This window comes from Nycticebus coucang, chromosome 11 (assembly GCF_027406575.1).
Source record: "Nycticebus coucang isolate mNycCou1 chromosome 11, mNycCou1.pri, whole genome shotgun sequence".
Classification (NCBI taxonomy): Eukaryota; Metazoa; Chordata; class Mammalia; order Primates; family Lorisidae; genus Nycticebus; species Nycticebus coucang.
The window spans coordinates 78,891,846-78,919,007 of NC_069790.1; the positions used below are offsets into that span (position 1 = coordinate 78,891,846).

General features: G+C 37.2%; 1 protein-coding gene across 6 annotated transcripts in view; it reads left to right on the forward strand.

Annotated features, from left to right (window-relative positions):
• The window catches only part of HBP1 (HMG-box transcription factor 1), a 33,091-nt gene that overhangs the window by 952 nt on the left and 4,977 nt on the right, over positions 1-27,162 (forward strand). For 4 of the 6 annotated variants that reach the window (XM_053554012.1, XM_053554016.1, XM_053554015.1 and 1 more), the window contains exons 2-9: positions 8,484-8,667; positions 10,807-11,035; positions 14,349-14,490; positions 15,115-15,226; positions 15,319-15,431; positions 17,619-17,775; positions 18,362-18,506; positions 26,591-26,908. In XM_053554012.1, the coding sequence (XP_053409987.1) occupies positions 8,484-8,667; positions 10,807-11,035; positions 14,349-14,490; positions 15,115-15,226; positions 15,319-15,431; positions 17,619-17,775; positions 18,362-18,506; positions 26,591-26,908 (1,400 nt within the window). Of the gene's footprint in view, positions 1-3,736; positions 4,010-8,483; positions 8,668-10,806; positions 11,036-14,348; positions 14,491-15,114; positions 15,227-15,318; positions 15,432-17,618; positions 17,776-18,361; positions 18,507-26,590; positions 26,909-27,162 lie in introns of those variants that run through there. The other 2 variants (XM_053554014.1, XM_053554013.1) reach the window with 2 other exon arrangements.

Genomic DNA, 27,162 nt, shown 5'->3' on the forward strand with positions numbered 1-27,162 from the left:
TGGCAGGCTATTCCAGTCTCCGCCTTTTAACTTACGCTGCTGCCGCAGGCAGAGTATAACAAAACATAAAGAATCCAGGCGAAGTCTGCCGCCAGGTTTTTGTACCTTTAAACGCTGTGTTCCGTCCGGGGGACGTCACTCTCCGCTGTGCACTCTACACTCTAGTACTAGAGTTCATTCTTGGGGGAATTTTCAAGCTAGAGTCGTTTTTAGGAGGAGCACTGACAGGAAGGCCATACTCAGGGGTTTTTTTGTTGTTGTGTTGTTTTGTTTTTATTTTTGGCTCGGGCTCCCTGCGTTGAGAGGAGGTTTTTAAAAAGAAAAAAAAAAAAAAGGAGGGGGGAGTTGTATGTACTGGAAAGCGTTGGAGTCCCTACCAGCACTTCCAAGGAAGTGCTTTAGATTTATTTCCCTGTAAATAGCAGTAGGATGATTAACAGTGATTTTGGAATTAGTTTCCTTTTGAGAATTAGCATAATGTTAACAGGGGTGAATACTTTTCTGCTGTTTCACAGTTGAGGCTAATCTAAATCTGTAAGGCATTCTTTTTGGTCTTGGCCTTTTTGTTTTGGCTATTGTCTTTTGCTTTATCTTGAAAGAGTTTTAGGGTCATCTGTTCGATTTCCTTGATTTAACTCAGTTTTTGTTAGGCAATATTTGACAAAGTTTTAAGGAAATTTGAATTATATTCAGAAGAATTAAATCCACTCCTTAAGGTTTTTGAGGAAGCCACGAAGCCATTTTGAAGCAAAATAATTGTTTATTGTATTTTTTTGTTTGTTTATTTTAATGGCTAATAAATCAGAGTGGAGTTTTGATTCCACTTTCTAGTTTTCATTTTAGTAGTTTCACAAACCTAATCTTTTCTTTCTGCCTGGAAAACATTTCCTCTTTGTTCACTTATTAAACTCCTGGTTAGAAGGATACTTTCTTCCAGGATTTACTGCAGACTTATTTCCCCAACCCTAGTGTATACCTCTCAGACTTGGAACACGATACTGTCACTTTAAGAGTGTTTCCTCCACTAGGTTTTACCTTCTTTGAATTCTTTTCCTACTAATTCAAGTGCCAGGTGAAGAAGGCACTCGTCTCTGGCTTAATGAATGAACAAACTATTGTGCCCTACTTCTTGCTGGGTGAATTGCTAGCTGGTCTTTTGTGTTTGAAAGTGTCTGTATTCCCCTCACCCCCGTCAATTATCCTTAAGAAATTACTGCCTTGTAATGATGTCAGGTATTTTATGTGTGTTTTCTTTTCAGTGTGAAAGTGAATATTTTACTTACAATGGAAAACTAGATTACAACAAATTGAAAAACCTTCCAGAGCTCACAAATAGCTGTTTATCACAAAATTCAGGAAAAGCGACATGACACTATTCCTGTTTATTAACTTTTTGACACCAATATTATTCACAATTTTTTATATTTTAATCTGCGTTTACTTGCTTCACATAATTTCTACTCACTTTTTATGGAGAATAGAAAAACAATTTTCCAGTATACTGGATTGAATTTTTAAAAGGCATTAATCATAAAGTTTTTTCTACAGTTACAGGTGATGTGAAAATGTTTAAGATTACAATCAAGTTTAGAAAAGCAGGTTTCTTTCATAATATGAATTTTTAGATTTCATGTTTTTTTAATACAGTGACTCTTCTCTGTTTGAATTGATCGATACTCTTAAGACACTTGTGTAGTATCAGTTTGCTTTTGTCTTCATCAAATAGCATTCCATGTTGAGCGAGTACAAAATTAGTAACTTGTACAGATTGGGTAATGTCCAGCAAAGGCAAGGACTGGGATGTGATACCTTTCACAGCTGCAACAATGCTGATGGGTACCAGTCACATGTACAAATAAAATGGAGGCATAGAGGTTAATTTGTTCAGGGTCATAAAGGAAAGTAGTAAGTGACCAAACAAGCCCACTGTGGAGTTGTCTTTTTCCTTAGCACAGTGGCAAACTAGAGTTGTAGAAAAATTTGTGACATCTTTGTTTGAAGAAGATTCATTGAAAATATTTTGAAAGAACAGTATTAAGGCTTTCCAGTTTTAGTGTAGAAAGTTGCATTTGACATAGTTATAAGGAGGCTTGTTTTAACTTGTAATATGGAATTCATTTTAAATGCCTCAGTTGCTCCTTTTAGAGATAGAAATTAATTGCAAATATACCTTCTTTTCACCCTCTCTTTCAAAGTAATTTGAGCATATAGTCTGTTCTAGATAGAGAAGTACTCCAGGATTAATGGAGAACCTATCCAGGAGTCCTCAAACTTTTTAAACAGGGGGCCAGTTCAGATCTTTGAAGGGCCGGACTATAGTTTAAAAAAAAAAACAAACCCATGAACAAATTCCTATGCACACTGCACATATCTTATTTTGAAGTAAAAAGAACAAAATGGGAACAAATACAATCACACCACTGCATGTGGCCCGCGGGCTGTAGTTTGAGGACCCCTGCTTTACTGTGAAGTCCATCATGCTCATGTGAAGGTAGGGATTCAGAGAAGAATAGATACTTGGAAACAGGAGTCTAAACCAATTAGTCTATACCTTTTTTTCTCCCCCCCCACCCCCCCAGTCTTCTTTTCAAAAATAAAATTGTTCCATTTAGTCATCAGTGTCTTATTTTCATCATCCGTAATACTTTGTTCAGAGTTGTTTTGAGTTTAAATTATTAATAAAAACAGATGGGGTGGCCCCTGTGGCTCAAAGGAGTAGAGCACCAGCCCCATATACCGTAGGTGGTGGGTTCAAACCTGGCCCTGGCCAAAAACTGCAAAAAAACAAAAGAAAAAATAAATAAAATCAGATGAAGTGTGTGGAAATGCTCTGTAGGTAGGCACGCAGGTAGGTAGGCCTTTTGTGCAACTCAGTTTCCACCTTCATTCAGAGACTTAACTGTAAGTCCTTTCTTTCTCTCCTGTTTTGTCTTGGGATTTTGTGGATATTTGTTTCTGAGAGTTTAAATAACAAAAGCAGTAGGGCTTTCTACTAAAGAAAATTGGTGATATTGACCATAACATTTCAAAGAACAACTCTTCTGCTGAAGCCTTTTACTCTTGCCTTTGAGACTAACTGATCTAGTGAAGAGATGATGTGTGCAGAGTTAACTAAAATACAAGGCAAGCTGTGTTGAATCCTTCAATACCAAAGCAGTGTACAACAGCATGAATGAACAATAAGGTTAGCTCTACGAGGAGATACTTGAAAGAGGAGCTTGTTTATCACAATGAGTATGTAATTGGTGTAATGTATGTAGGGAAGTATTATTGAATAAGGACTCCTCTGGTATTCCTTTGCTGTATTAAAAGACTTGCTTTCTTCCCCCAAAATAGTTTGATGTAGAGGAGGAAAAAAGATGGAAAACTTAACATTTGTATAATAAGACTTTGAATTTTATTTTCAAAATTTAATCATTAGAATAGCCCTGTGAGGTAGCTACTACTCTGAGGTTGAAATTAAGCAACCTGTCCCAGTTTACACAGCCAGTAGGAGTGAAAATCAAGTCTGTTGTCTTTGTGCCTAGGCTTTCTTATGGTACAGTAGTTTTACATCAGCAAAGCTTCAGTAATCTCGAGACAAAACTTTGGATAGCCTTGAGCGATGAGAGGTGGGAACACGTACAACTTAAATGCAGTAAATACTTATTTGGTCCCTTTTGTAGGTAGCTCTGTATTGAAATTAAAATACTGTTTCTCCCAACTTCATTTAAGCCGTGTTGTGATGGGAAGGTGGTAGATAACTAAGCAAGGTGCTGAAGAAATGATAGAAGTTTCGAGGCGATTAGTATATTGTAAATGGTGAATGTTGGACACTGCAGAATCTGCTGATGGGGAAGAAAAAAAATCTAGCTGGGAAGAATGAGGAAACCAAAGAGCTCTGCAGAGGGAGGGGAAAGACAAGACAAACTGCATGTGCCTCTGTGGACCTCAGGAACAGCACTGTTCATACACAAAGGATAGCTCTGAAGAGACGTGTTTAGTGCGACCTTTGAATTTCATAATAAAGGTAAAAAACGGGAAATTTTTCAAGTTTAAGATTATAGTTCGAGTTGACTTGTCCTGTTCTCATTTGTGAAGCATACTAAAGTTTGTAAGGGTTTGAGATCAGGATAGGTTAAATCAGTGGTTCTCAATCTTCCCAATGCCATGACCCTTTAATACAGTTCCTCATGTTGTGGTGACCCCCAAATAGCAACGAAAATAATTTTATAGTTGGGGTCACCACAACATGAGGAACTGTATTAAAGGGTCACGGCATTAGGAAGGTTGAGAACCACTGCTCTATTATCTTAGGAGTTATTAAATAAGGAATCTTCATTGGTATCAACCAATTACCTTTTCTGACAACCCTTGCAAAGGAAGCTGGAGACAGGTGGCTTACATAAACAAAGTAGGAATGTGAGTGTGTTCTCTCTCCTTTTTAAAATATCCTCCTTAAAATATGTTATGGGTATTTCTCAGTCATACAGTATTTTAGTATGTATAGACGGAAAGAGAATGTTTTAAAGTATAGTTCTGATCATGTCAGACTTCTGTTTAAAATAATTGCTAGCAATAATACTAGTCACTACATTGAAGGTTTGTTTTGTGGTAGGTGCTATTGTAAGCATTTTACATAATCTCACTGAATTTTATAACCTATGAGGAACTGCATTTATTATTTCTATTTTACAAATAAAGCATCGAGATTTTAAGTAAATTGTTCAGGGCACTTAGCTAATACAGGGCACTTAAGTGGCAAATCTGGTATGTAAATTCAAGCAGCCTGATTAAAGAGTCTTGCTTCAAGGAAAAAAAATCAGATTTCCTAAAGCAGAATTGAAGATTGTGGTCCTAGATTGCCATTCCAAGTGGTATTCTTACAGCCTTAAGTTCCATGACCATCCTAATATTTCTAGTGATACCAGATTATACATTTTTCTGATCTTATCCAATACTTGACTAGCAGTTTGCTTATATGATCTTGTCTCATTGGGGGACCTCCTCCTTTCTTTTTTTTGATCCATTCATAATTAAGCCCTGCTCTGTAGAACTATGATCATTGGTTTATATCTTTCTAGTAAAGCATAGATTCCTTGAGATTCATGATTGGGGTCTGATACTACAGATAGTGTAATGCCTTGACAGGTATTAAATAAGTGATTTTTTTTTTTTTTTTAACTAAATGTGAATTTAGTGATTATTTGTAGCCCAGTGTTTCTCAATACTCTGCACCTGAAACAAACAAAAACCAATGCACAGGGCTGTATCCCAGACTAAGTAAATGACATCTCTGGGGACAGGGCCAGGGTCATCATTTTGTACTTTAAAATATGCATGTGATTCTGTGTACCACTAGATTGAGTTAAGATTAATGAATTAAGATAAATTTGCTGGATTTTTATTTTTTCAGGGAAAAGAAGGTAGAGATTCAGAAACACGACTGCATACTTAAGAAATTGATTTGTGTCACTAACCACATTTCCTGTAGCTACTGGTTTTGTGGGGAATTATTATATCCTAAGAGATTTGCTGAAACTATATAGTGTCTGATTAATTAGTATATTGTACTAAATTTAAGAAGTATTAATTTCTTAAACATTTTAGGTAGATAAACTGTTAATTTGCCTAAGTAATGGCATGATACATAACTTTTATTAAGGTGTGTCAAATGACTTGTATATACCAGGTGAAAACTCCGGAAGCTGAACAGTTACCTGGTCTCCTACTGCCAACAGTGTATTTTCAGTAACTGTTCTATTTAGGACGTTAAAAACCTAAAGTATGTCTAATAATTGCCCTGTCATTCTGAGGCTAAAAAGATTTCTAAAGAAATTATTTTACGTATTTTTTACTTTGTTTCAATTCATCCTCATAATTACTCTAGGTGGAAAGTAAGGTAGGTATCATTAGCCCTATTTTACAGATGAATATATTAAGGGGAAACTCAGGGACTTAGGTCATGTATTTAGTAAGTGATCAAGCTGGAATCAAAACCCATGTTTTCCTCACACCTTACCCAGTGCCCTTTCACTACACCACAATACATCTTACAGTGAGTATTGAGCAAGGCTCCCAGAAAACTGGGAGCCTGAGGCAAGAATATCCCTTGAGCCCAGGAGTTTGAGGTTGCTGTGAGCTATGACACCATGGTACTCTACCCAGGATGACAAAGTGAGACTCTCCAAAAAAAAAAAAACTATATATATATACACACAACACACACACACACACATATACACACACACACATATATGCTCATGAACTTATGTTAAGGAAAAATACCAACTGTATATAAATGAAGTATGAAGAAAAAATGGTGGTTATGTAAAAAAGAGACTGGATCATAATACACCAAAATGTTACAGTACCTCTATCTGATTGCTGGATTAGAAGTAATCATTATATTCCTTTTTGTAAAATGCTTTTTGCTTTTTTAAATATAGTGATTGTGTATTTTTTTTTTTTTTTTTGTAGAGACAGAGTCTCACTTTATGGCCCTCGGTAGAGTGCCGTGGCCTCACACAGCTCACAGCAACCTCCAACTCCTGGGCTTAAGCGATTCTCTTGCCTCAGCCTCCCGAGTAGCTGGGACTACAGGCGCCCGCCACAATGCCTGGCTATTTTTTGGTTGCAGTTCAGCCGGGGCCGGGTTTGAACCCGCCACCCTCGGTATATGGGGCCTGCGCCTTACCGACTGAGCCACAGGCGCCGTCCCGTGATTGTGTATTTTTGAGTCAGGAAAACATATTTCATAACCAAAAAGATGATGAGAAAGCCTTTGTAGAAAGAAATTTGTATCACCAGTGTTTATTGGTGATTGTGTCATAGATTAGAAAACTTACAAATATTAAGTAATGAACATCTTTTTATTGCAGGTTTTTTTTTTGTTTTTTGAGACAGAGTCTCACTGTGCCACCCTTGGTAGAGTGCTGTGGTGTCACAGCTCACAGCAACCTCAAACTCTTGGACTTAAGTGATTCTTTTGCCCCAGCCTCCCAAGTTGCTGGGATTAAAGGCACCCACCACAATGCCCGGCTATGTTTTGGTTGTAGTTGTCATTGTTGTTTGGCAGGCACAGGCCGGGTTCAAACCCGCCAGCTCTGGTGTATGTGCCTGCCCCTAGCCACTGAGCTACAGGCGCTGAGCCTTTGTTGCAGTTTTGATCGGGATGGTCTGGGGTACTTTTAGTGACATTTATTTTTTTATTTTATTGTCATATTGTGAAAATGGCTGGGTTTTTTGTGTATTTCATATAAGCTCATTAGAGCTTTTTTCTTTTTTGGAAGAAATGGGGTGTTGGTGTGTTATCTAGGCTGCTGCTTCTTTTTTTTTTTTTTTTTTTGTAAAGACAGAGTCTCACTTTATGGCCCTCGGTAGAGTGCCGTGGCCTCACACAGCTCACAGCAACCTCCAACTCCTGGGCTTAGGCGATTCTCTTGCCTCAGCCTCCCGAGTAGCTGGGACTACAGGCGCCCGCCACAACGCCCGGCTATTTTTTGGTTGCAGTTTGGCCGGGGCCGGGTTTGAACCCGCCACCCTCAGTATATGGGGCCGGCGCCCTACCGACTGAGCCACAGGCGCCGCCCTATCTAGGCTGCTTCTAACTCTAGGGTTCAAAGTGATTGACTCAGACTCTCCTGTGTAGCTGGGTCTGTAGGCACATACTACTGTACTTGGGTAGAAATTTTTTAAAAGTAGGATTTGGACTAGTCCCTGAGAAATGAAGAAGTCTTCCTGCTATTGTCACTTATGTTAAATAAGTAACATGTTAAATAATTTAATCATTGTTTAAAGACTGAGTGTAAAAGGTATAATTGCATTTTCCTTTCGTAACAAAATTTAGTGGACTTTGCTGAGAAATTAAGTGTATTAACCTATATTTGCCTCTTCCTTGTGATAACTTTATAGGCTTGATGAAAGTAGATTTACTAGTTGTTTAAATTTCCTATGCTTGTTATTCATCTTTCTAGAAACAATAGCTTGTTCAGAAAGACAGGTATCTTTTTATTATGGCTAGCTCCTAAATTCTTATTAGGAAAACCTAAGAACATTTTTATTTTTGTGAAAATCATAATATATAGCTATTTTAAGAAACTTTCTTACATGAAATAGAATATTCCTCTAGTCTTTTTTAATTTTAGTTTGTTAATTTTCTTTTGAATTTGAGAGTACAAGTGGGAAAAAAAAAGTTTGGTCTCAGTATCTGCATCTGAAAGGGCAGTTAGTAGGTTAAAGAAGTAAAAGTATTTATAACTCTATTATTCTTTATCAGAAAAGATTTTCATAAATTCAAGATATTACTCTTTGGGGATTCAGGTCTAATTTATTGTTGAATTGTAGGCCAAGATATCCTATCCATTTATATATCCAAGAAGGAAATATAAATGGCAGTATGTGATTAAGTTTAAAATGCAACATTGTGATGTCTCTTATTTTATGTTTGTATAATATACAAATTGCACGACTTGATATTTTTCTTGTTTTGTTTTTACTGTAAGTCGGAGCACCATAACATGGTGTGGGAAGTGAAGAGAAATCAGGTGCCTAATGCAGTACAGAAACTCCTGCTGGTAATGGACAAGCGAGCCTCAGGAATGAATGACTCATTGGAGTTGCTGCAGTGTAATGAGAATTTGCCATCCTCACCTGGATATAATTCTTGTGATGAGCACATGGAGCTTGGTAAATAAAATTAAGTTATTTGGGAGTTTCAATAAGATTCAGATTAATTTTCATATTTAGCTTCTCCACCAACCTCGACTGGCTACAAAAGTATGTGAAGTTTTCGTATATTAAGAATTTTCCACATTCTCTTGTTATTGTTTTTAAAATATTACTTAAAGCCAATATGAGTTTGGAGTATTTATGCTTATTATAAAGATTCATTTATAGATTATTAAACTAAACTCCTTTACTTTGTGTGAGAAGATTGGACTAAACTCCTTAGGAAAACCCCACCCGGTAGGTTTTCAAAAAATACTTCCGAAATATTCTCCCACTGAGCTCAGTATATTATGCTTAGCCAATTTCCATGCCTGAGTTGTTGGTATAATGGAGAAATTTACAAAAAAAAAATTGAGTATCTGAATTTATGGTTATTACTATTACTAACTTAACTCCAGAGGTCTGTGAGACACAAAATACATAGGTTTGTTGACGTATGTTTTAAAATTGCGTTACTTTGAGGCTGGTGTTCAGGAACAAATAGTTAATGAATGACCTTGGCTTCTGCCCAGTTTTTCTGCTTGGCTTTGTTCCCATTTGATATGTTGTTTTCCTTAACATGGGTGAAAACTCTGAGAAGATAGGACTATCTTCATTTTACAGATGATGAAATGTAGGGAATTATGTTCTTGCAGTATTGTTTGGAAACGTGGAGATTCTCAAGGTCTTGGGACATAACCTGTTTGAATGCCAAGGATTTTTCTGGGCCCTGATATTTATTGAGTAGTGGTTACTGTTTACAAGGAGCACCATTTTAATCAAGTCTTTGATTCTCCACCATCATGGTTTTGGTTTCAGAGGGAACTCAGAAACTTAGGGCCCGGCAAAAACTTGTCCCCTTCTACCAATGATTTCAGTTAAAAAGCAAGTTAATTTCCTGAACTTGAAAGGCAGAAATGAACCCTTTACAGTAAATAAATAAATGATGGCCAAAGGAAGAGTGTTGGCAAATGAGGGAAGGGAAATAACTACCGAAAGAAAATTGTAGGGTAGAATGATCCTAAATTGGTATGGTATTCTAGAACTCTTTGGCTGCTTCATGACATCATAAAAGGAGTCAGTTTTATGAATGGATATCCTCAACTTGTACTTTTAATTAACACATTTAAATTTCAGTAGACTGTTCTGGAACATTTTCCTGAACAGGAATTATATGTACTTATTATGGTGACATTTAGGAGACAAGTTTTCTTGAGTTGTGTGTTGAAGGGAAGCTGTGGATTTGTAGAGTTTGTATGTTTGTTGTGTAGAGGGGATTTATTCTTAAAGCCTATAAGATGCTTTTACTTTAAGAATTCCATATTTTGGAATTCACTGTTCCTTATAGGATCTGTAGCCTCAGTTTGTACACAAGTGGTACTTGGGTAGTATTTCTAGTTTTTTTCCTTGGGGAGCTGAAAGTCTTTTCATGAATTACCTTTTGGGAACATACATACATGAAAAAAATAGCTAATAAACATTGCCAAGTTCAGAGCTTTTTAGTAAAAAGAAATTTGTACTTTAATACAGAGTTGTGTAATTAGTATCTAAAAGTTTATATCATCTCTCTCTCGATATATATTTTTATTTTTTGCAGTTTTTTTTTTTGGCCGGGTTTGAACCTGCCACCTCTAGTATATGGGGCTGGCGCCCTACTCCTTGAGTCACAGGCGCCACCCTCATCTATATTCTTATGTATGAAAATTGTTGTTTTTATTATAGTAATCTATATAATAGGTTAATAAAATATATAAGAAATAAAATGCCTTTCCCTCATTAACTTGCTAGTGTAATAACCTGTCAGAGGCATATGAATCACTCCAAGGGACAAAAAACTGAGGGGGAAAGAAAATACAAACTGAACCCCGTTTTTCCAGTTTATGAGCAGTAGTGGCAATTATATGGTTTAGATAGAAATCATTACTACATTTACATTTCTTTGTTGGGTTTACTTTTCTTTCAGGCCTCTTTTGACCTTTAAGTGTGCAAGATGTTTGTTAAGTTGAAGGTTGTTTAATGTTAGCAAATGTTTTGAATTTAACTTTGAATTTATGATTTTCCTCTCACAAAATCAGCTAAATTTGAGGACTTCTCTTTCTCAAATGTTCTTATCTGCAGATGACCTTCCTGAACTTCAGGCTGTTCAAAGTGATCCTAACCAATCTGCCGTGTACCAGCTAACTTCAGATGTTTCACATCAAGAATATCCAAGAACATCTTGGAATCAAAATACCTCAGACATATCAGAAAATACTTACCGTGAAAATGAGGTAGATTGGCTAACAGAATTAGCAAATATTGCCACTAGTCCACAAAGTCCACTTATGCAGTGCTCATTCTACAACAGGTAGGAGCAGTCATTGTTTTTATTTAAAAATTCTATCATTATAGAACTGCTTAATTTTTTTCCTATTTTAAAAGTAATAATGCTGTTAACCATCTAATGGATTTTTAATTTCATTAGAATTTAAATAAAGTCATTAGAATTACTGTCCTTGTCTTACAGTGATCAAAGAATTATTTCCCTCAGGATTATGATTTCATATTTTGAGGATTAGATGATAATGAGAACAGTAAAGTAAAAAGTATTTGTAAATGTTTAAAAGTCATCAACATAAATTTAACCAGTAATACATTTATTATACATTTCTGCTTTACATTTTTTTAAAGAACCACAGTTATAATAAACATTATAAACTTTCATCAGCCTTGAGTTTGGTTCCTTTTGGTCTAGGTTTGTTTCTTCCACCGTGTGTGTGGCCTTATGTTACCTGTTTGCTAATTATAAAATTTGCTGTAAAATCTTGAACTTGTAAAAGTAGACTCCTATTGGTAAAATCCACTGTTTCATATGTCCGGAGAGTTTAAGAAATGAGTTGTTATGCTATGAAATTATGGAAGCTTTGGATTAATATTCCTAGGGAGATCTAAGTGGGTAGCATTTCATTATCCTTAAAAGATACATAAAAATATGATAGTTTGTTAGGGATAGAAATGGTTGTGGGTGGAAAATCACAGACCAGAGTTCATATGAGATGCTGTTAGATAGTTAAGAGCATTATTACTTTTTTTTTTGTAGAGACAGAGTCTCACTTTATGGGCCTCGGTAGAGTGCCATGGCCTCACTTAGCTCACAGCAACCTCCAGCTCTTGGGCTTAAGCGATTCTCTTGCCTCTGCCTCCCAAGTAGCTGGGACTACAGGCGCCCGCCACAACGCCCGGCTATTTTTTGGTTGCAGTTTGGCCGGGGCCGGGTTTGAACCCGCCACCCTTGGTATATGGGGCCGGTGCCTTACCGACTGAGCCACAGGCGCCGCCCAAGAGCATTATTACTTTTAAGTGATGTAAGAACAACTTAATTTCATCAGAGGTCCTAAGTTTGTGTAATGCTTTGCCAAAGAATATACTTTTTATATGAAATAGTAGTTTTTTTGCAACCCATTAAGCTATGTTGCTTTTCTTCTCATGATAGGATATTGACGTTGAAATCAGTTTTAAATTTAAATTCAATTTCATTAATTTCAGCTTAATTCCATGTTAGCTTCCACAAGAAAGAAAAACTTCCTTTTCAGAGTGCTATTTCTCTTGTGGTCCTAGTTTTCATTGTAATCTTAATAGTTAGAAAGCTAAAAGTTCTTTGACATTTTTGAAAAAACAAACCCTGATTTAACTGTCATAATTTAGAGATAATTTCTAATTTAGAGATAATACTTTTCATTTTTCTCAGCAAAGTCATGAGGATTAATAACATAGTTGATGGAAAGTGGGTAGACTCTTCAGAAGAAAACCAGTATAGACAGACATAAAGGAGTAACTCCTTAAGCATGTAATTTTCTTCTCTGCAGCATTTTGAGTTACACTCTGTTTTGTTTCCTTCTAACACTGTCATTGGCTGTTTGTGCAGTTTCTTATAGAGTGTTAAACGATGTTAGTTTTTGACTTTTGGATGTCTGAACTCTTAACTGTGGTACCAGTGGGTTGAGGACATGGAATAGAAAAAGAGAGAGGAAGTAACTGATGGTATTAGTACTTAGACATGTTCAGCATGTTAATTTTCACTGAACATTGAGGCTGTCTACATTTTAGAATATCACATTATTACATCTGTTGTAAATGATTAAACAGAAGAACTGGTAAAACTCACTTTCAGTGATGATATCAGCAATGAACAAAAAGAATTTTAGCAGTTTGTCCATTCCCTAATATTTCATATATGTCTAATGTATAATTATAAAAGGATGGGCAATCTTCGGGCAAAGAAGAAATATTCAGCATGTAATATGAAATCCAAAATTGGACAGTATGCTAAAATGCATGGAAATTTGAGGGTTTTTTTTATTTAAGGAGTGACATGAACATGAAAACTAAATATAGTTTCATAGATCTTTATTTAGTATAATTTCTGCAAAGGTATAATAAAAATTTTAATTAAGATAAAATAAAAATTGAGGGACAAATGACATGACTCAGGAAATAAGGCAGGATGAGAAAGATATCTCTCCTCATCTTTTATAAAAGAGGGTTATACACTCTTTTTTTCTGTTAAGGACCAAATTTTGATTTGGAGTCTCACAGGTCCTAATTTGGGGCCTTCAGATGACTTTCCTTCCTGGCCTTGGTATCTTCTCTGTTTCCTTTGCAGGCTCCTGAGTCTATACACATTACTAATTATCCTTTATAGGCTTGTTTCTCAGTATTACTCTACCTGTCAATTATCTGGTCTGTCTGTGAGGGAAAGATCTTAGTAAATTCTTGGGAGCACCACATATTCTACACCACATATTCTAAAGGGAGCACTGCCCAATAAAGAGACTTTTGAGGTGAAAAGCATTTTGTTAAAGTTGATCTTGAGGGAAAATAACTAGGCCTTATGTGTAGTTGCTTTTCTTTTTATTTATTTTTATTATCATTATTATTATTATTTTGAGACTGAGTCTCACTGTCTCCCTGGGTTGAGTGCCATGGCATCATCGTTCACAGCAACCTCAAACTCTTGGGCTCAAGCGATCCTCTTGCCACAGCCTCCCAAGTAGCTGGGACTACAGGTACCACACGCATGGCTAGTTTTTCTATTTTTAGTAGAGATGGGATCTTGCTTTTGCTCAGGCTGATCTGGAACTCCTGAGCTTCAGCAGTCTACCTGCCTCAGCCTCCCAGAGTGCTAGGGTCACAAGTGTGAGCATCACGCCCAGCCAGAGCATTTTTTAAAAGGTAGTTCTTTATATCTATTCAGTGATAACATGTTTGGAAGATGATGAGTTCAGTATTGGTCATACTATTAAACTTAAATGCTCTATTAACACTGAGGCTTACTGAGAACATCAAAGTAGATGAAAAAATGAATAGTGAGTTATCTCTGCACAGTATTATTCATGAATGAAAATGCACACATGATACATATGGATATAAAAATGGGATAACAATAGTAGTAATTTTAAATACATTGTCAAATTTAAAAAAATACAATGTTTAAACTGTGAGAAGAATCTGGGTAAGAAGTTTAGTTAAGGTATAGTGTATCAAAGATAAAATCTTACTGTCTTTATTAGTTTATTATAACATGTAACAACATTGACGTGTTAAATGAAGTTATTTTCATCAAAGGGAAGGATCTACTTTAAGGATCTATACTTATGGTTAAAACTGCTGTTTTATTTTAGATCATCTCCTGTACACATCATAGCTACTAGCAAAAGTTTACATTCCTATGCACGCCCTCCACCAGTGTCCTCTTCTTCGAAAAGTGAGCCAGCCTTCCCTCATCACCACTGGAAGGAGGAAACACCAGTAAGACATGAAAGGGTGAGTTTATTTATGAGGTTAAACTTTTATGAAGTTTGTACAGCAGTTGAAGTACATTAACTTACCCCATCTAAGAAATTCTTTTGAAGCACATACAAATTGGGAAATAGTATGTCTTACCATTGTGTTAGTGATCTGGCTTTGGTTTTATACAACTCTATTAACTGCTAGGAAAGTTTATTACTAATTGGAACGTACATTTAACTAAAACTTGTTTTTGAAAGCATTGTGTACTGCCCTAAGTTTAGAATGATTAAGTAAGTTATCCACTAATAAGAAGTGTAAGACTAAAAGCTAGGGATAAAAGCAATTAGTAAAAGATGCATTTAAGGGCGGTATCTGTGGCTTAGTGGTAGGGTGCCTCATATACTGAGGGTGGTGGGTTCAAACCCGGCCCCAGCCAAACTGCAAGAAAAAAATAGCCAGGCATTGTGGCGGGTGCCTGTAGTCCCAGCTACTCAGGAGGCTGAGGCAGGAGAATTGCCTAAGCCCAGGAGTTGGAGGTTGTTGTGAGCTGTGTGACGCCACTGCACTCTACCAAGGGCGATAAAGTGAGACTGTCTCTACAAAAAAAAGGCATTTAAAAGGCAAAAATAGAACGTTTGACAGTGTGTTTCTTCATAGGCAAATAGTGAGTCAGAATCTGGCATTTTCTGCATGTCCTCCCTGTCAGACGATGATGATTTGGGTTGGTGCAATTCCTGGCCTTCAACTGTTTGGCACTGTTTTTTGAAAGGTAAAAAAAAAACAAAACTTCAATTATTTACAGCTAACTTGTGTTGTGTACTAGTCACACATTTGATATTTGTTTTCTACTTAAAACTTTAGGCACACGATTGTGTTTTCATAAGGGAAGCAATAAGGAATGGCAGGATGTTGAAGATTTTGCTAGAGCTGAAGGCTGTGAAAATGAAGAAGATCTTCAAGTGAGCGCTCACAAGGTTGATTTAAAATTCTTCAAAAATTGTCTACATCTTTCAGAATGAAACATATGGTTTATTGCTGATCTACAGGAATATCCTCCCTTTAATGACATCTTAGGTTTTAGGTGGAAGTTTTATAACTACTCATTGTTGGTTAATTTGATGGAGGAGCAATGTTTTAGACTTATCTTTTTGATTATGCTTTCTTGAATGGGAAAAAAGCATAGCACTTTTTTGTGTCTCATACATTTTACATTGGAAAAAAACTAACTTGATATTAAAAATAAACTGAACAGAGCCTTATTTTAGATAATCTATGAAGTGGTTAATTTACCGATGTATAGTTGGAAGTTGATTATAGTAACTAGCAATGGGGAAAGAAGTAAGTTACTTTTAAATGGCTCCATAAAACACTAGTAGTTTCTAAGCTGATGAGCAGAAGCAATAGTGAACATTAGTATAAATACCGACTGACACTTTTCACTTTGAAATCTTTAATTTCTCCATCTCCCCTGTAGGCACAGAAAATGGGGATGGGAAGTGTGCTTGTTTAAAATTCCAAAAGGAATTTTTTGATCCTGCTTTTACTGATAGAAAAATAGTCCTGACTTGGCTGCCTTCATTTTTACCTCCTTGCTGTTAATCTAAGTTTGCATTAGTCTCACTTGGCCTCCACCATTCTACTAAAATCTTCTCAGAGGTTACTAGCTTTGTTCTAATTTCTAGGACCAAAGACTTCTGCTTGTTCTGTTTGACATCTCTGCAATATTTGATACATGGAGTTACTTCCTGACATTTTCCCTTATGTAGCATGGCAGTGTCCCGGTTCTGTCTTGCTGACTAGACAACATGGCTACTGAATATAAGACAAGGTTCTGCTCCTCTTCCTTCTTTTCACCAGTTCCTCTCTGCTGATAATGTCCATAGCACCTCCATCGTGTCCTGTGGACTTGGAGTCAGGAAACCTGGGCTCCCTTTCTAGCGCTTCCTGCACCTATCTGTGTAACTGACCTTAGGCAGATTGTTAACCCTTCTGGACACTCTTCTTGATATGTAAAGTGGGATTGGATTAGTTTTAGGGTCTCCTGAAGCTCTAAGAATTGGAAGATTTTGTAATTTAGTCATTTTCACATATATGTCTGTGACACAGAGAGCCTTCAGCACATTTCCAACTGCATGTTAGAGCTCTCTAACACTGGGTTCTTATCAGCTTTGTGTGACCCAAACTGCATTCAACATTTTGTTCCTCTTCCTAGCTTACTTTTTCCCTGTTCTTTTACAGTTATTATCCTTTTTCAATGCCAGATTGAAAACCTTAAAGTTGTCTTTTGCTATTCCCTTTCCTTCTTTTATATTCACTTGTTTCTATTTCTATAGCGATTTTTAAGAGTCACCCTTTTCTCTAATTCATTACTTTATTGCACTAGTGTAATAATGATTGGATACTATGCCTAGTTATTGGCATGTTTTTCTCCTTTGTCTTTCTGTGGATTAAAGATAAGGATCATATCTTGTTAAATGTTTAGTATTTTCAGAGCCTGCTTACTATGCACTAAATGCTCAATATTCCCTGAATTTAAATTTAGTCTGATTCTACCACCACTGCATTTGTCAATTCAGGTCTATACAGGGTACCACTCATTATATCCTCAAATAATTGATTATGAGATTACTTCTCATTCTGTAGTCATTATCATCATAAAATTGACAGACATATTAATAGAGATACTGTCACTGAGTTCCTTCTAAGTACCTTCTAAGTAAAGAGTTAAGAGCCCTCTACCAACTGGCCTCTCCTTTTTACCCTTTTGCCCAAATCTGAACCCACCTTTGTGTTTTTCACAAATATTGAATACTCACCAAAAAAGTTAATTACAACTCTTCTGGTGCAAAACCTGTTCCTCTGCCTTTCTGAATTGCATTATTCTTTTAAATCTCAGATCAAATGGGAATTGAATCTTTTTTTGGGGGGGTGGGGTGGGATTAACAACTTTATTAAACTCTATCACCAGTATTTATACATGAGTTAAAGTGCTTATTCCAGTCTAATATATGTGTCTCTCTTCACTACTGGGTTGAAAGCTCTTTAAAAGTAGGCATCCTTTCTTGATTGTTTTTACGTTTCCCACAAATCTTACATGTAATGGAAACTTCACTGTGTGTAGAATTGAACATTTCCAATTTACTCTATGCCTGTGTTTTCAGGGGTATGGTTCTGATGGTCTAAAGTTGTTATCACATGAAGAAAGTGTGTCATTTGGCGAGTCAGTACTGAAGTTGACTTTTGATCCTGGTACAGTAGAAGATGGTTTACTTACTGTAGAATGTAAGCTGGACCACCCTTTCTATGTTAAAAATAAAGGTAGGCTTTAATTGAATTTGTAGTAACTTTTTAAGGAAAGCTTCTTAAATCTGTAATTATGTCTATGGCTTTGATGATAGGAAAGAAAATTTGAAGAGTAAATTTCTTCCAAACGATATAAAACTATCATAGGAAATGCTACAGAGTAGCCATAAAGGTCATGTTTATGGCCATCTTGTACTTAATGGCACTTAATTATCTTAGCAGTAGCCATGTGGAACTCAACTTCCTGAGTATGACAAGTTTTTAGATTCATGTAGCATACTATACTCTTTCTGTTATCATCGTATAGTTTGGGGAATGAAGTGTAATGGTAATCACATTTTCATTAAGAGTTACCAAATACACTATAAACGAAAGTCATTCTTCAGAGCCTTATTAAAACAGTTTGATACTTCAAAACTATTTCATGGTCTTGATCATTCAGCTTTTCCAAAAATCTATAAGATAGAGACAAAACGATGATTGATACAGATATATTATTATTAATAACTTTTTAAGATACAGAAATGTTAGGTTTCTTATAAATGATTAGGGTGCTTTTCTGTCAGTCCTTACTCTTGATGGAACTACTGCTTGATTTTAGGTTGGTCGTCATTTTATCCAAGCTTGACTGTGGTGCAGCATGGCATTCCATGTTGTGAGATTCACCTTGGAGATGTATGTCTACCTCCTGGACACCCCGATGCCATTAATTTTGATGATTCAGGTGTTTTTGATACATTTAAAAGGTAACATTGGATTAATTCTCTTCTTTTTCCCCCTTTTAAAGTTTACCCTTAATTCCTCTGATGATTGTGAAGTTAAATATTTAGGAGGTTAAACCCTAATGATTTGATAATTATAAAGGAACTAAAAGTATAAATATGATTAAATGAAAAAATATTAGGTAAAGGAAATTAATAGCTAAGATAGTTTTGTATATAGTTGTTATCTAGGAAAATTGAATTTATAAGACATTTAGGATTAGATTAGAAAGAATATCACATGTTACATGACTGGGAGTGTAACTCATCAGCTATGATAATTTTTTTTTTTTTTTTTTTTGTAGAGACAGAGTCTCACTTTATCACCCTCGGTAGAGTGCCGTGGTGTCACACAGCTCACAGCAACCTCCAACTCCTGGGCTTAAGTGATTCTCTTGCCTCAGCCTCCCGAGTAGCTGGGACCACAGGTGCCCGCCACAACGCCCAGCTATTTTTTGGTTTGCAGTTCAGCCGGGGCCGGGTTTGAACCCGCCACCCTCGGTATATGGGACTGAGCCACAGGCGCCGCCCAGCTATGATAGTTTTATGTATTATATATATACGTACATATACATGTATATGCATAAATATATGTATATATAAATTGGCCAATTGTTTTTAACTAGCCTGTAAGCCTCTTAATAGTGTGGCTTTTTTTTTTTTTTTTGGTAGTTAACTGTATCTTAGTTTAATATTTTTATTTTGACCAAGGGCATTAGTTGCACGGTTTGACAAAGAATAAAAAATTGCTAAAACTTTACATTTGGAAAGGCTTATAGAGGGCAGTAGTTTTTCCTGAGATGACCTTGCTAACAAGTGGCAGAATATGACAAGAACCAACCCATATGTCTTGACTTTGGAGAAGGCTGACCTACTACTGTCCCAACTTACATGGGACTTTTTTGGCTTTAGCACTGAAAATCCAGCATCTCTGGAAACCCCTCATTCCTAGACAAACTGGGACAGTTGGTCACCCTACTCTTAGAATATATCTGGAGAAAGTTTGTGTGTAAGTACTTGGCATTTAAAGACTTACTCTTTTTTTTTTTTTTGAGACAGAGTCTCCCTCTTTTTTTTTTTTGAGACAGTCTCACTACGTTGCCCTTAGTAAAGAGAGCCGTGGCATCACAGCCCACAGCAACCTCAAACCCTTGGGCTTAAGCGACTCTATTGCCTCCGCCTCCCAAGTAGCTGGGACTACAGGCACCCGCCACAACACCCAGCTGTTTTTGTTGCAATTGTCATTGTTTTTTAGCTGGCCCTGTGTTGGGTCGAACCTACCAGCCTGGGTGTATGTAGCTAGCACTGTAACCAGTGTGCTATAGGCGCCGAGCCAAAGGAACTTACTCTTTCTTTAGGATAATTAGCAAATCCAAAAGCGTGTATGGATGGTATGCAGAGAATTCTTGAGAGTTCCTGCTGGCCTGTAGATTTCATTTCTTTTAATTAATACAAATAAAATTTAAGGTTAATATATTTTGTATATCATAAATGAGACTATTACTAAAAAAGCAACTAACATAGAGCCTGGCAAAGGCCATATGTTCAATAAATGTCTACAAGATTGTAAGCTAAATACTGTTTGATTGCAACCTTCATATACACTCTTCTTTGAAAAATTAGAAAAATAAAACAAAATTTTAAGGATGGATACTTTTATGTATTCTCAGGATATAGATCACTAATAACTCCGTTTTGGTGAGGGTATAACCTGCTAGAAAAATTCTGGAAGACAATTTGGGTTATCTTGTAAAGGTGAATTATGAGCAATTTCACTTTTCTGTTAGTGAAGTAAATTCATGCTCAAGGAGATGTGCCAGTAAGTTCGTAGCTGATTGCTGATGATAGGAAAAATGTGGAAACAATATAAAAATACTTATTAACTAGAGCAATTATATAAATTGTGATACAATCTTACAATGGAATTCTTTTTGTATCCATGGAAAATGAATGAACCATAGCTATATACTTTAAAATATAAACCTTTAAAATGATGTTAAGCAAAAATAAGTCTCAGAAATAAATGATTGTTTTTATGGAATCAAGTTCTTTAGAAACACATCTAATATGGTGGCGCCTGTGGCTCAGTGAGTAGGGCGCTGGCCTCATATACTGAGGGTGGCAGGTTTGAACCCGGCCCCAGCCAAACTGCAACAAAAAATAGCTGGGCATTGTGGTGGGTGCCTGTAATCCCAGCTACTCAGGAGGCTGAGGCAGGAGAATCGCCTAAGCCCAAGAGCTGGAGATTGCTGTGAGCTGTGACGTCATGCCACTCTACTGAGGGCAACAAACTGAGACTCTATCTCTAAAAAAAAAAAAAAAGAAAAAAAGAAACACATTTAATAAAACTGTAAATACAAGTATATTACCTAAGCTTTATATGTTACATGTGACATACATTATATAATCATGTCAGGAATCCCTTAAAACCACCCCCAAGTTTGATGATTTGCTGGGAGATTCACAAGACTCAGCATATAGTTGTGCTAATGGCTATGAATTAGTATGTTAAAAAAGCAAAATCAGGAAAGATAAAAGATGGGGTGAAGCCAAGCTTCCAGGATCCTATCCCAATGGAGTCACGAAGGACATGCTTAATTCCCCCATCAGTGAGTTGTGACAGTATGTATGAAATGCTTTCTATCGGGCGGCGCCTGTGGCTCAGTGAGTAGGGCGCCGGCCCCATATATCGAGGGTGGTGGGTTCAAACCCAGCCCTGGTCAAACTGCAACAACAACAACAACAACAAAATAGCCGGGCGTTGTGGCGGGCGCCTGTGGTCCCAGCTGCTCGGGAGGCTGAGGCAAGAGAATCACCTAAGCCCAAGAGCTGGAGGTTGCTGTGAGCCGTGTGATGCCACGGCACTCTACCGAGGGCGGTACAGTGAGACTCTGTCTCTACAAAAAAAAAAAAAAAAGAAATGCTTTCTATCAGGGAAATCTTGTTAGATGCTTAGCACCTAGGGTTTCCTATCTGACCCATTACCAAAATTCTAGACTTCCAAAGGAAAGCAGCTGTTCAGAGTAAACTGTGTTGCTTGTGGCATACAGCTTAGGCATACTAAGCCACCCTTATTAGTTGTGGAAATGATGGGAACCCTCCTGAAATCCTAGTTCTGGATGCCAGTCAAAGGCCAACCTTGTAAGCAGATACAAGGGATAGCAGGTAGGACTGCTGTGCTAAGTCTTTTCTGCACAGTGAAACATACATTACATGTTAGTATAATAAACATATTAACATATTAGTGCCACTATAGTATTTGTATATTGAGTAATTATTGAGTATTATTTATATAATAAAATCATCAAAAATAAAGGAGTGATAAGCCATTCAGGAGAGGAGTTACATGTTAAGTGCAAAACTTTGCTTTTTAATGCAAAATGGAAAACTTGGCTGCCTAATTTCCTGTTTTCCTCAGCTGGAAAATTCTCCTCACTTGATCCCGCTGGATACTAATCACTCTGAAGATGACCATAGTCATTGGTCTCATGGAGTGATGGCAATGTAACAGTAATGTTCACCTTTCTCCTCCTGCAAAGGAGTGGAAATGGGCAGTTTCATCCAGGAGAAACCATAAAAAAGTTAAGAAGCATGAAGTTAACTAAATTTTCCTTTTGGATTGGATTATGATGTTGGGGGGTTAAGGGAGGTGACAACTGGCATAGGAAGAGCAAGAGGGGAAAAGAAAGGGGCTCGGTGCCCATAGCACAGTGGTTATGGCATCAGCCACATACACCAAAGTTGGTGGGTTTGAACCCGGCCCTGGCCAGCTAAAACAATGACAACTGCAACAAAAAATAGACGGGTGTTGTGGTGGGCACCTGTAAGTCCCAGCTACTTGGAGGCTGAGGCAAGAGAATCGCTTAAGCCCAAGAATTTGAGGTTGCTGTGAGCTGTGATGCCACAGCACACTACTGAGTGCAACATAGTGAGATTCTGTCTCAAAAAAAAAAAAAAAAAAAGGCAGGAAAGGAAACAGTCCAAGAGAAAATAAATTCCTAGGTATACTGGGGAAGTGGGGCAAGCTATTGGGGCATGGTTTCCATGTGTTGATTTGTAACTTGATAAGAACTAGAATTAGTTAACAATAAGTTGATGTTCTCTTAAACACAATTGAAAGGTCTATCAAAGAAAGGAAGCTTCCAAGTGAGAATCTGATTTAAAGAAGCCCATTCTGAGACTCTGTCAATTGAGACCAGCCTTCTAGGCATTAGGCAGGTTTAAAACAGTCACTTTTGACTTTGTGAAGTTAATATTTCTGTTTAAGTAATATAACTTAACAGACTTAGACTGAGTGCTTACTATGTGCCAGTTACTATATAGATGTTACTTTATTTAATCTTCAAGCACTATTGGTAGATTATATTCTCGTTCTACAGAGAGAGGAAAAGAGAAGTTAGGAAGATTAAGGAACATGCCCAAAGCAAAGGCAGTTACTGTCAGAATTAGGATTCAAGCCTATGCCTTAGAAAGATTCCAAATTTAGCACTGTTATTCCGTAATCTATGCCACTCCTACAATGATGTCCTTACTGAGTACAACTGTGTGCCAGACTCTATCCTATTTTACATTTATTTTCCTTTCAGTAGCCCCTCTATAGCATGTATTCTCTTTATTTTACAGATAATTTAATACAAGCCTGGATGTTTATTTAACTTGCCCAAATTCTGTCTCTACAAAAAAATAGAAAAAATTAGATAGGTTGTGGTTCCAGCTATTGGAGAGACTGATTCAGCAGGATCACTTGGGGCCCAGGGGTTTGAGGTTGCAGTGGGCTGTGAAGATGCTACTGCCCTCTAGCCCAGACAGTAGTAAGACCCTGTCTCTCAGTCATTCAATCACTCAATCTATTTAACTTGCCCAAGGTCATATTGCTAATAAGTGACAACTAGAATTTGAACTCAATTAAAATTTTACATTATGGTCTCTAGAATTAATTTAAAAATGACTTAAGAAGGCCGTGCCTCTTTGCTTCCAGTCTGGAAAAGGAAATGGATTAGTATATGGATACAGTGTGGTAAATGCTGATTGAGAGGCAGGGTAGCCTTAAAGGAGCGTGTTCTGGATCTGGACTGTTTGGATTAAAATCCTGGCTCTTTAAAAGATTTGCTGTGGAAGCTTGGATAAGTTAATTAACCTTTCTATGGCTCTTTTTCTCCCCCAGAAGTCTCTAAAATGGGGATGTTAGAGAAAGGATTAAATGAGTTAGTACATGTGACATGGTTAATAGGCCACTACATTATTGTGGAGTTTGCCTTTAAGAGTAATGATTAGATAAGTGGAAAAGACCATTCTAAGCTTGAGGGATGGCATGTACAATAAGTAGGGGTGTGTAATAAGGCACATTCGAGGAACTACAGGTAGTTTAATGAAGAGAATGAAAGCTTACCTAGGTGGTATAGCAAAAGGTTAAGCTGTTTTTTTATTTTGCAATCTGTGGCCGAGGCTGGGTTTGAACCCGTTACCTCCAGCATATGGGGCTGGCACCCTACTCCATTGAGCCACAGGCGCCACCCAGTTAAGCTGTTTTTAAAGATGTCCTATGTGATATATGTGATATTTTCATTCTGTAGTCATGTCAAGATCCTGAATTTTGTTATTGAATATTTCAAGCCGATTTAAGTTGTATACATAATGGAAAGAGATGATAGTTGAATATGTGCCACTAGATGGTGAAGTTTTCAAATTTGAATAATTAGCTTATATCTTTTGGTATTTTGAAATTATAACTAAATATTTTCTTTCAGAAGAGAGTAATAATTTTGTGTTAGATTCATTTATAGTGAAAGCTGTAGGTTCCTATAGCCAAGAACTCAAATTAGCAAATTTGCCACGAAGTGAATCTGAGGAGTAAATGGGTTGTGTGGGATTTGGAGGAGTTATTTGTTATGAAAAAGGCACGTCAGTTTTTATGAAAGTTGCAAACCTGGTGAGCAAACCTTGTTTCTCTGACATACTGGTTGCTAATATTCATGAGATAATTTTGGAGTAATAGTTTAAGTACATTATTTCTTATAATACCTTTAAGAAAAAAAGACTTGTATGGTTGGTAATTGGTAAAAAGTCATTTTTACTGTATAGAGTAAATGGCATGCTTTTTTAAAAATCTATCTTTAGAATATTTCATAATCTTGTGACAGGTATGGTGGCTCACATCTGTAATCCCAGCACTCTAGGAGGCTGAGGTGGGAGGATTGCTTGAGTTCATGAATTGGAGACCAGTCTGAGCAAGAGTGAGATCCCCATATTTAAAAGAACTAGCTGGGCCTGGTGGCCTGCACCTGTAATCCCAGCTACTTGGGAGGCTGAGGCAAGAGGATGGCTTGAGCCCAAGAATTTGAGGTTGCTGTGAGCTATGACAGCACTTTACCCAGGGTGACCAAGTGGGTGGGACTGTGTCTCAGAAAAAAAAAAAAAAAAATTTATAATCTCATATGCTTTACCTTTGGGCAAATGCTGTTTCTATAGCAGTATTAATCTAGTTTGATACGTTATCAGAATTTCTGTTTCAGGGAGAGAAGAGCTGAGTTTTGAATAAAAGGTTTTCTGCCAAGACTATAAAAATTACTATAGGCGGAAAGAATTGACAGTTGAAACAAAAGAAAATTCTTTTCACTAATGTTATCTTTAGGCTGTTCGCTACATTAGCTCTGATTTTCAGCAAGTATTTTTAGTTAATATATTTATTCACTTTGAGTTGAGCCAGTAGCAGTGTGAGGTACCATGATATTGTTGAGGAAACCTGGTGCTTTGAAGGTAGACATATCTGGGTTTGGATTCTAACAGTGTGGCCTTGGGTGAATAATGCTTTATTTTTCCTAGCTTGTTTTTTCATATAAAAGAGGGGGATAATGACACCCTCCAAATAGCCTTGAGATAAAAGGATAATACGGATAGCTTATTTCCATGCCTAAAGAAACTAGATATACAGAGCAAAATGCAGCCTGATACATGTAGGCGTTTACTGTGAACTTACTAAGCAATATTACAGTATGTAGTTGGCCTTTTTTTTTTTTTTTTTTTTTTAAGAGACACGAGTCTCGTTTTGTCGTCCTTGGTAGAGTGCTATGGCATCACGGCTCACAACAACCTCCAGCTCTTCGGCTAGGGCGATTCTCTTGCCTCAGCCTCCTGAGTTGCTAGGACTCCAGGTGCCCGCCACAATGCCCAGCTATTTTTGTTGCAGTTGCCACTGCTGTTTTAGCTGGCCGGGGCTGGGTTCAAACCTGCCACCCTTGGCATATGGGGCCGGTGCCCTACCCACTGAGCCACAGGTGCCGCTCGAGACAGGGTCTTACTTTGTTGCCCTCAGTAGAATGCCGTGGTGTCATAGCTTACAGCAACCTTAAACTCCTGGACTCAAGTGATCCTTCTTCCTCAGCCTCCCAAGTAGCTGTGACAACAGGCGCCCAGCACAAGGCCAGGCTAGTTTTTCTATTTTTAGTAGAGACAAGGTGTCACTCTTGCCCAGGCTGGTCTTGAACCTGTGGAGCTCAGGTAATCCATCTACTTTGGCCTCCAAGAGTGCTAGGATTATAGGCCTGAGCCACCTGCACCCAGCATAATTCGCCTTTTGGGAGACCATACGTGTATGGCTTTTTCCATAAACTGGTGATCCAGATTATGAGCCATATTAAATTTCTTTAGCCTCATTAACCAGCTTTTGACTTCCCTCATCCAACCTTTTGTCTTCTGTTGTATTTAGTCCTGAGGCCTGGTATGTTGCCTGCCACTCCATTTTAATTTGAAAGTTGTAGGTTCCTAGCCAAGAACTCAACATTAGCAAATTTGCCAAGAAGTGAATCTGAAGAATAAATGGGTTGTGTGGGATTTGGAGGAGTTGTTATGAAAAAGGCACGTCAATTATAATATTCCTTCAAGGAGGGCTGAAGGTTTTTTCTTAACTTTTCTATTATTTGTAGTCAGTACATACATAGTACGTGTTGGTAACGTAGGGGAAAATGCACTGAAAGTTCCAATCACGTGAAGTTTTTTTAAAAACCTTGTTTGTAGAAATTAAATACGTTGAATTAAAACCTTGTTAATGAATTTTTAAAAAAATTTCACAGCTATGACTTCACACCCATGGATTCTTCTGCAGTTTATGTGTTGAGCAGTATGGCTCGTCAACGTCGTGCATCTTTGTCTTGTGGAGGACCTGGTGGTCAAGATTTTGCAAGATCTGGATTCAGTAAAAACTGTGGCTCACCTGGATCATCACAGCTCTCTTCAAATTCATTATATGCTAAAGCTGTCAAAAACCACAGCTCAGGGACTGTGAGTGCCACTTCTCCTAATAAGTGCAAAAGACCAATGAATGCCTTCATGCTTTTTGCCAAAAAATACAGAGTTGAATATACTCAGATGTATCCAGGGAAAGATAACAGGTAAAAATCGTGACAAATCTGACTATAATAACTATATACTTCAATGCCATTCACAGTAACTGGTAGTTTACTTATTTTTCAATAGTTTAATTGAATTGTATTTTCTTAGGTTGACATTAAAGTAAAAAGTTGAAGTGGAATTTTAGGGCCATGTGTAACTATTTAATAATACCTAGACAGGGGCGGCGCCTGTGGCTCAAGGAGTAGGGCGCCAGTCCCATATGCCGGAAGTGGCGGGTTCAAACCCAGCCCCG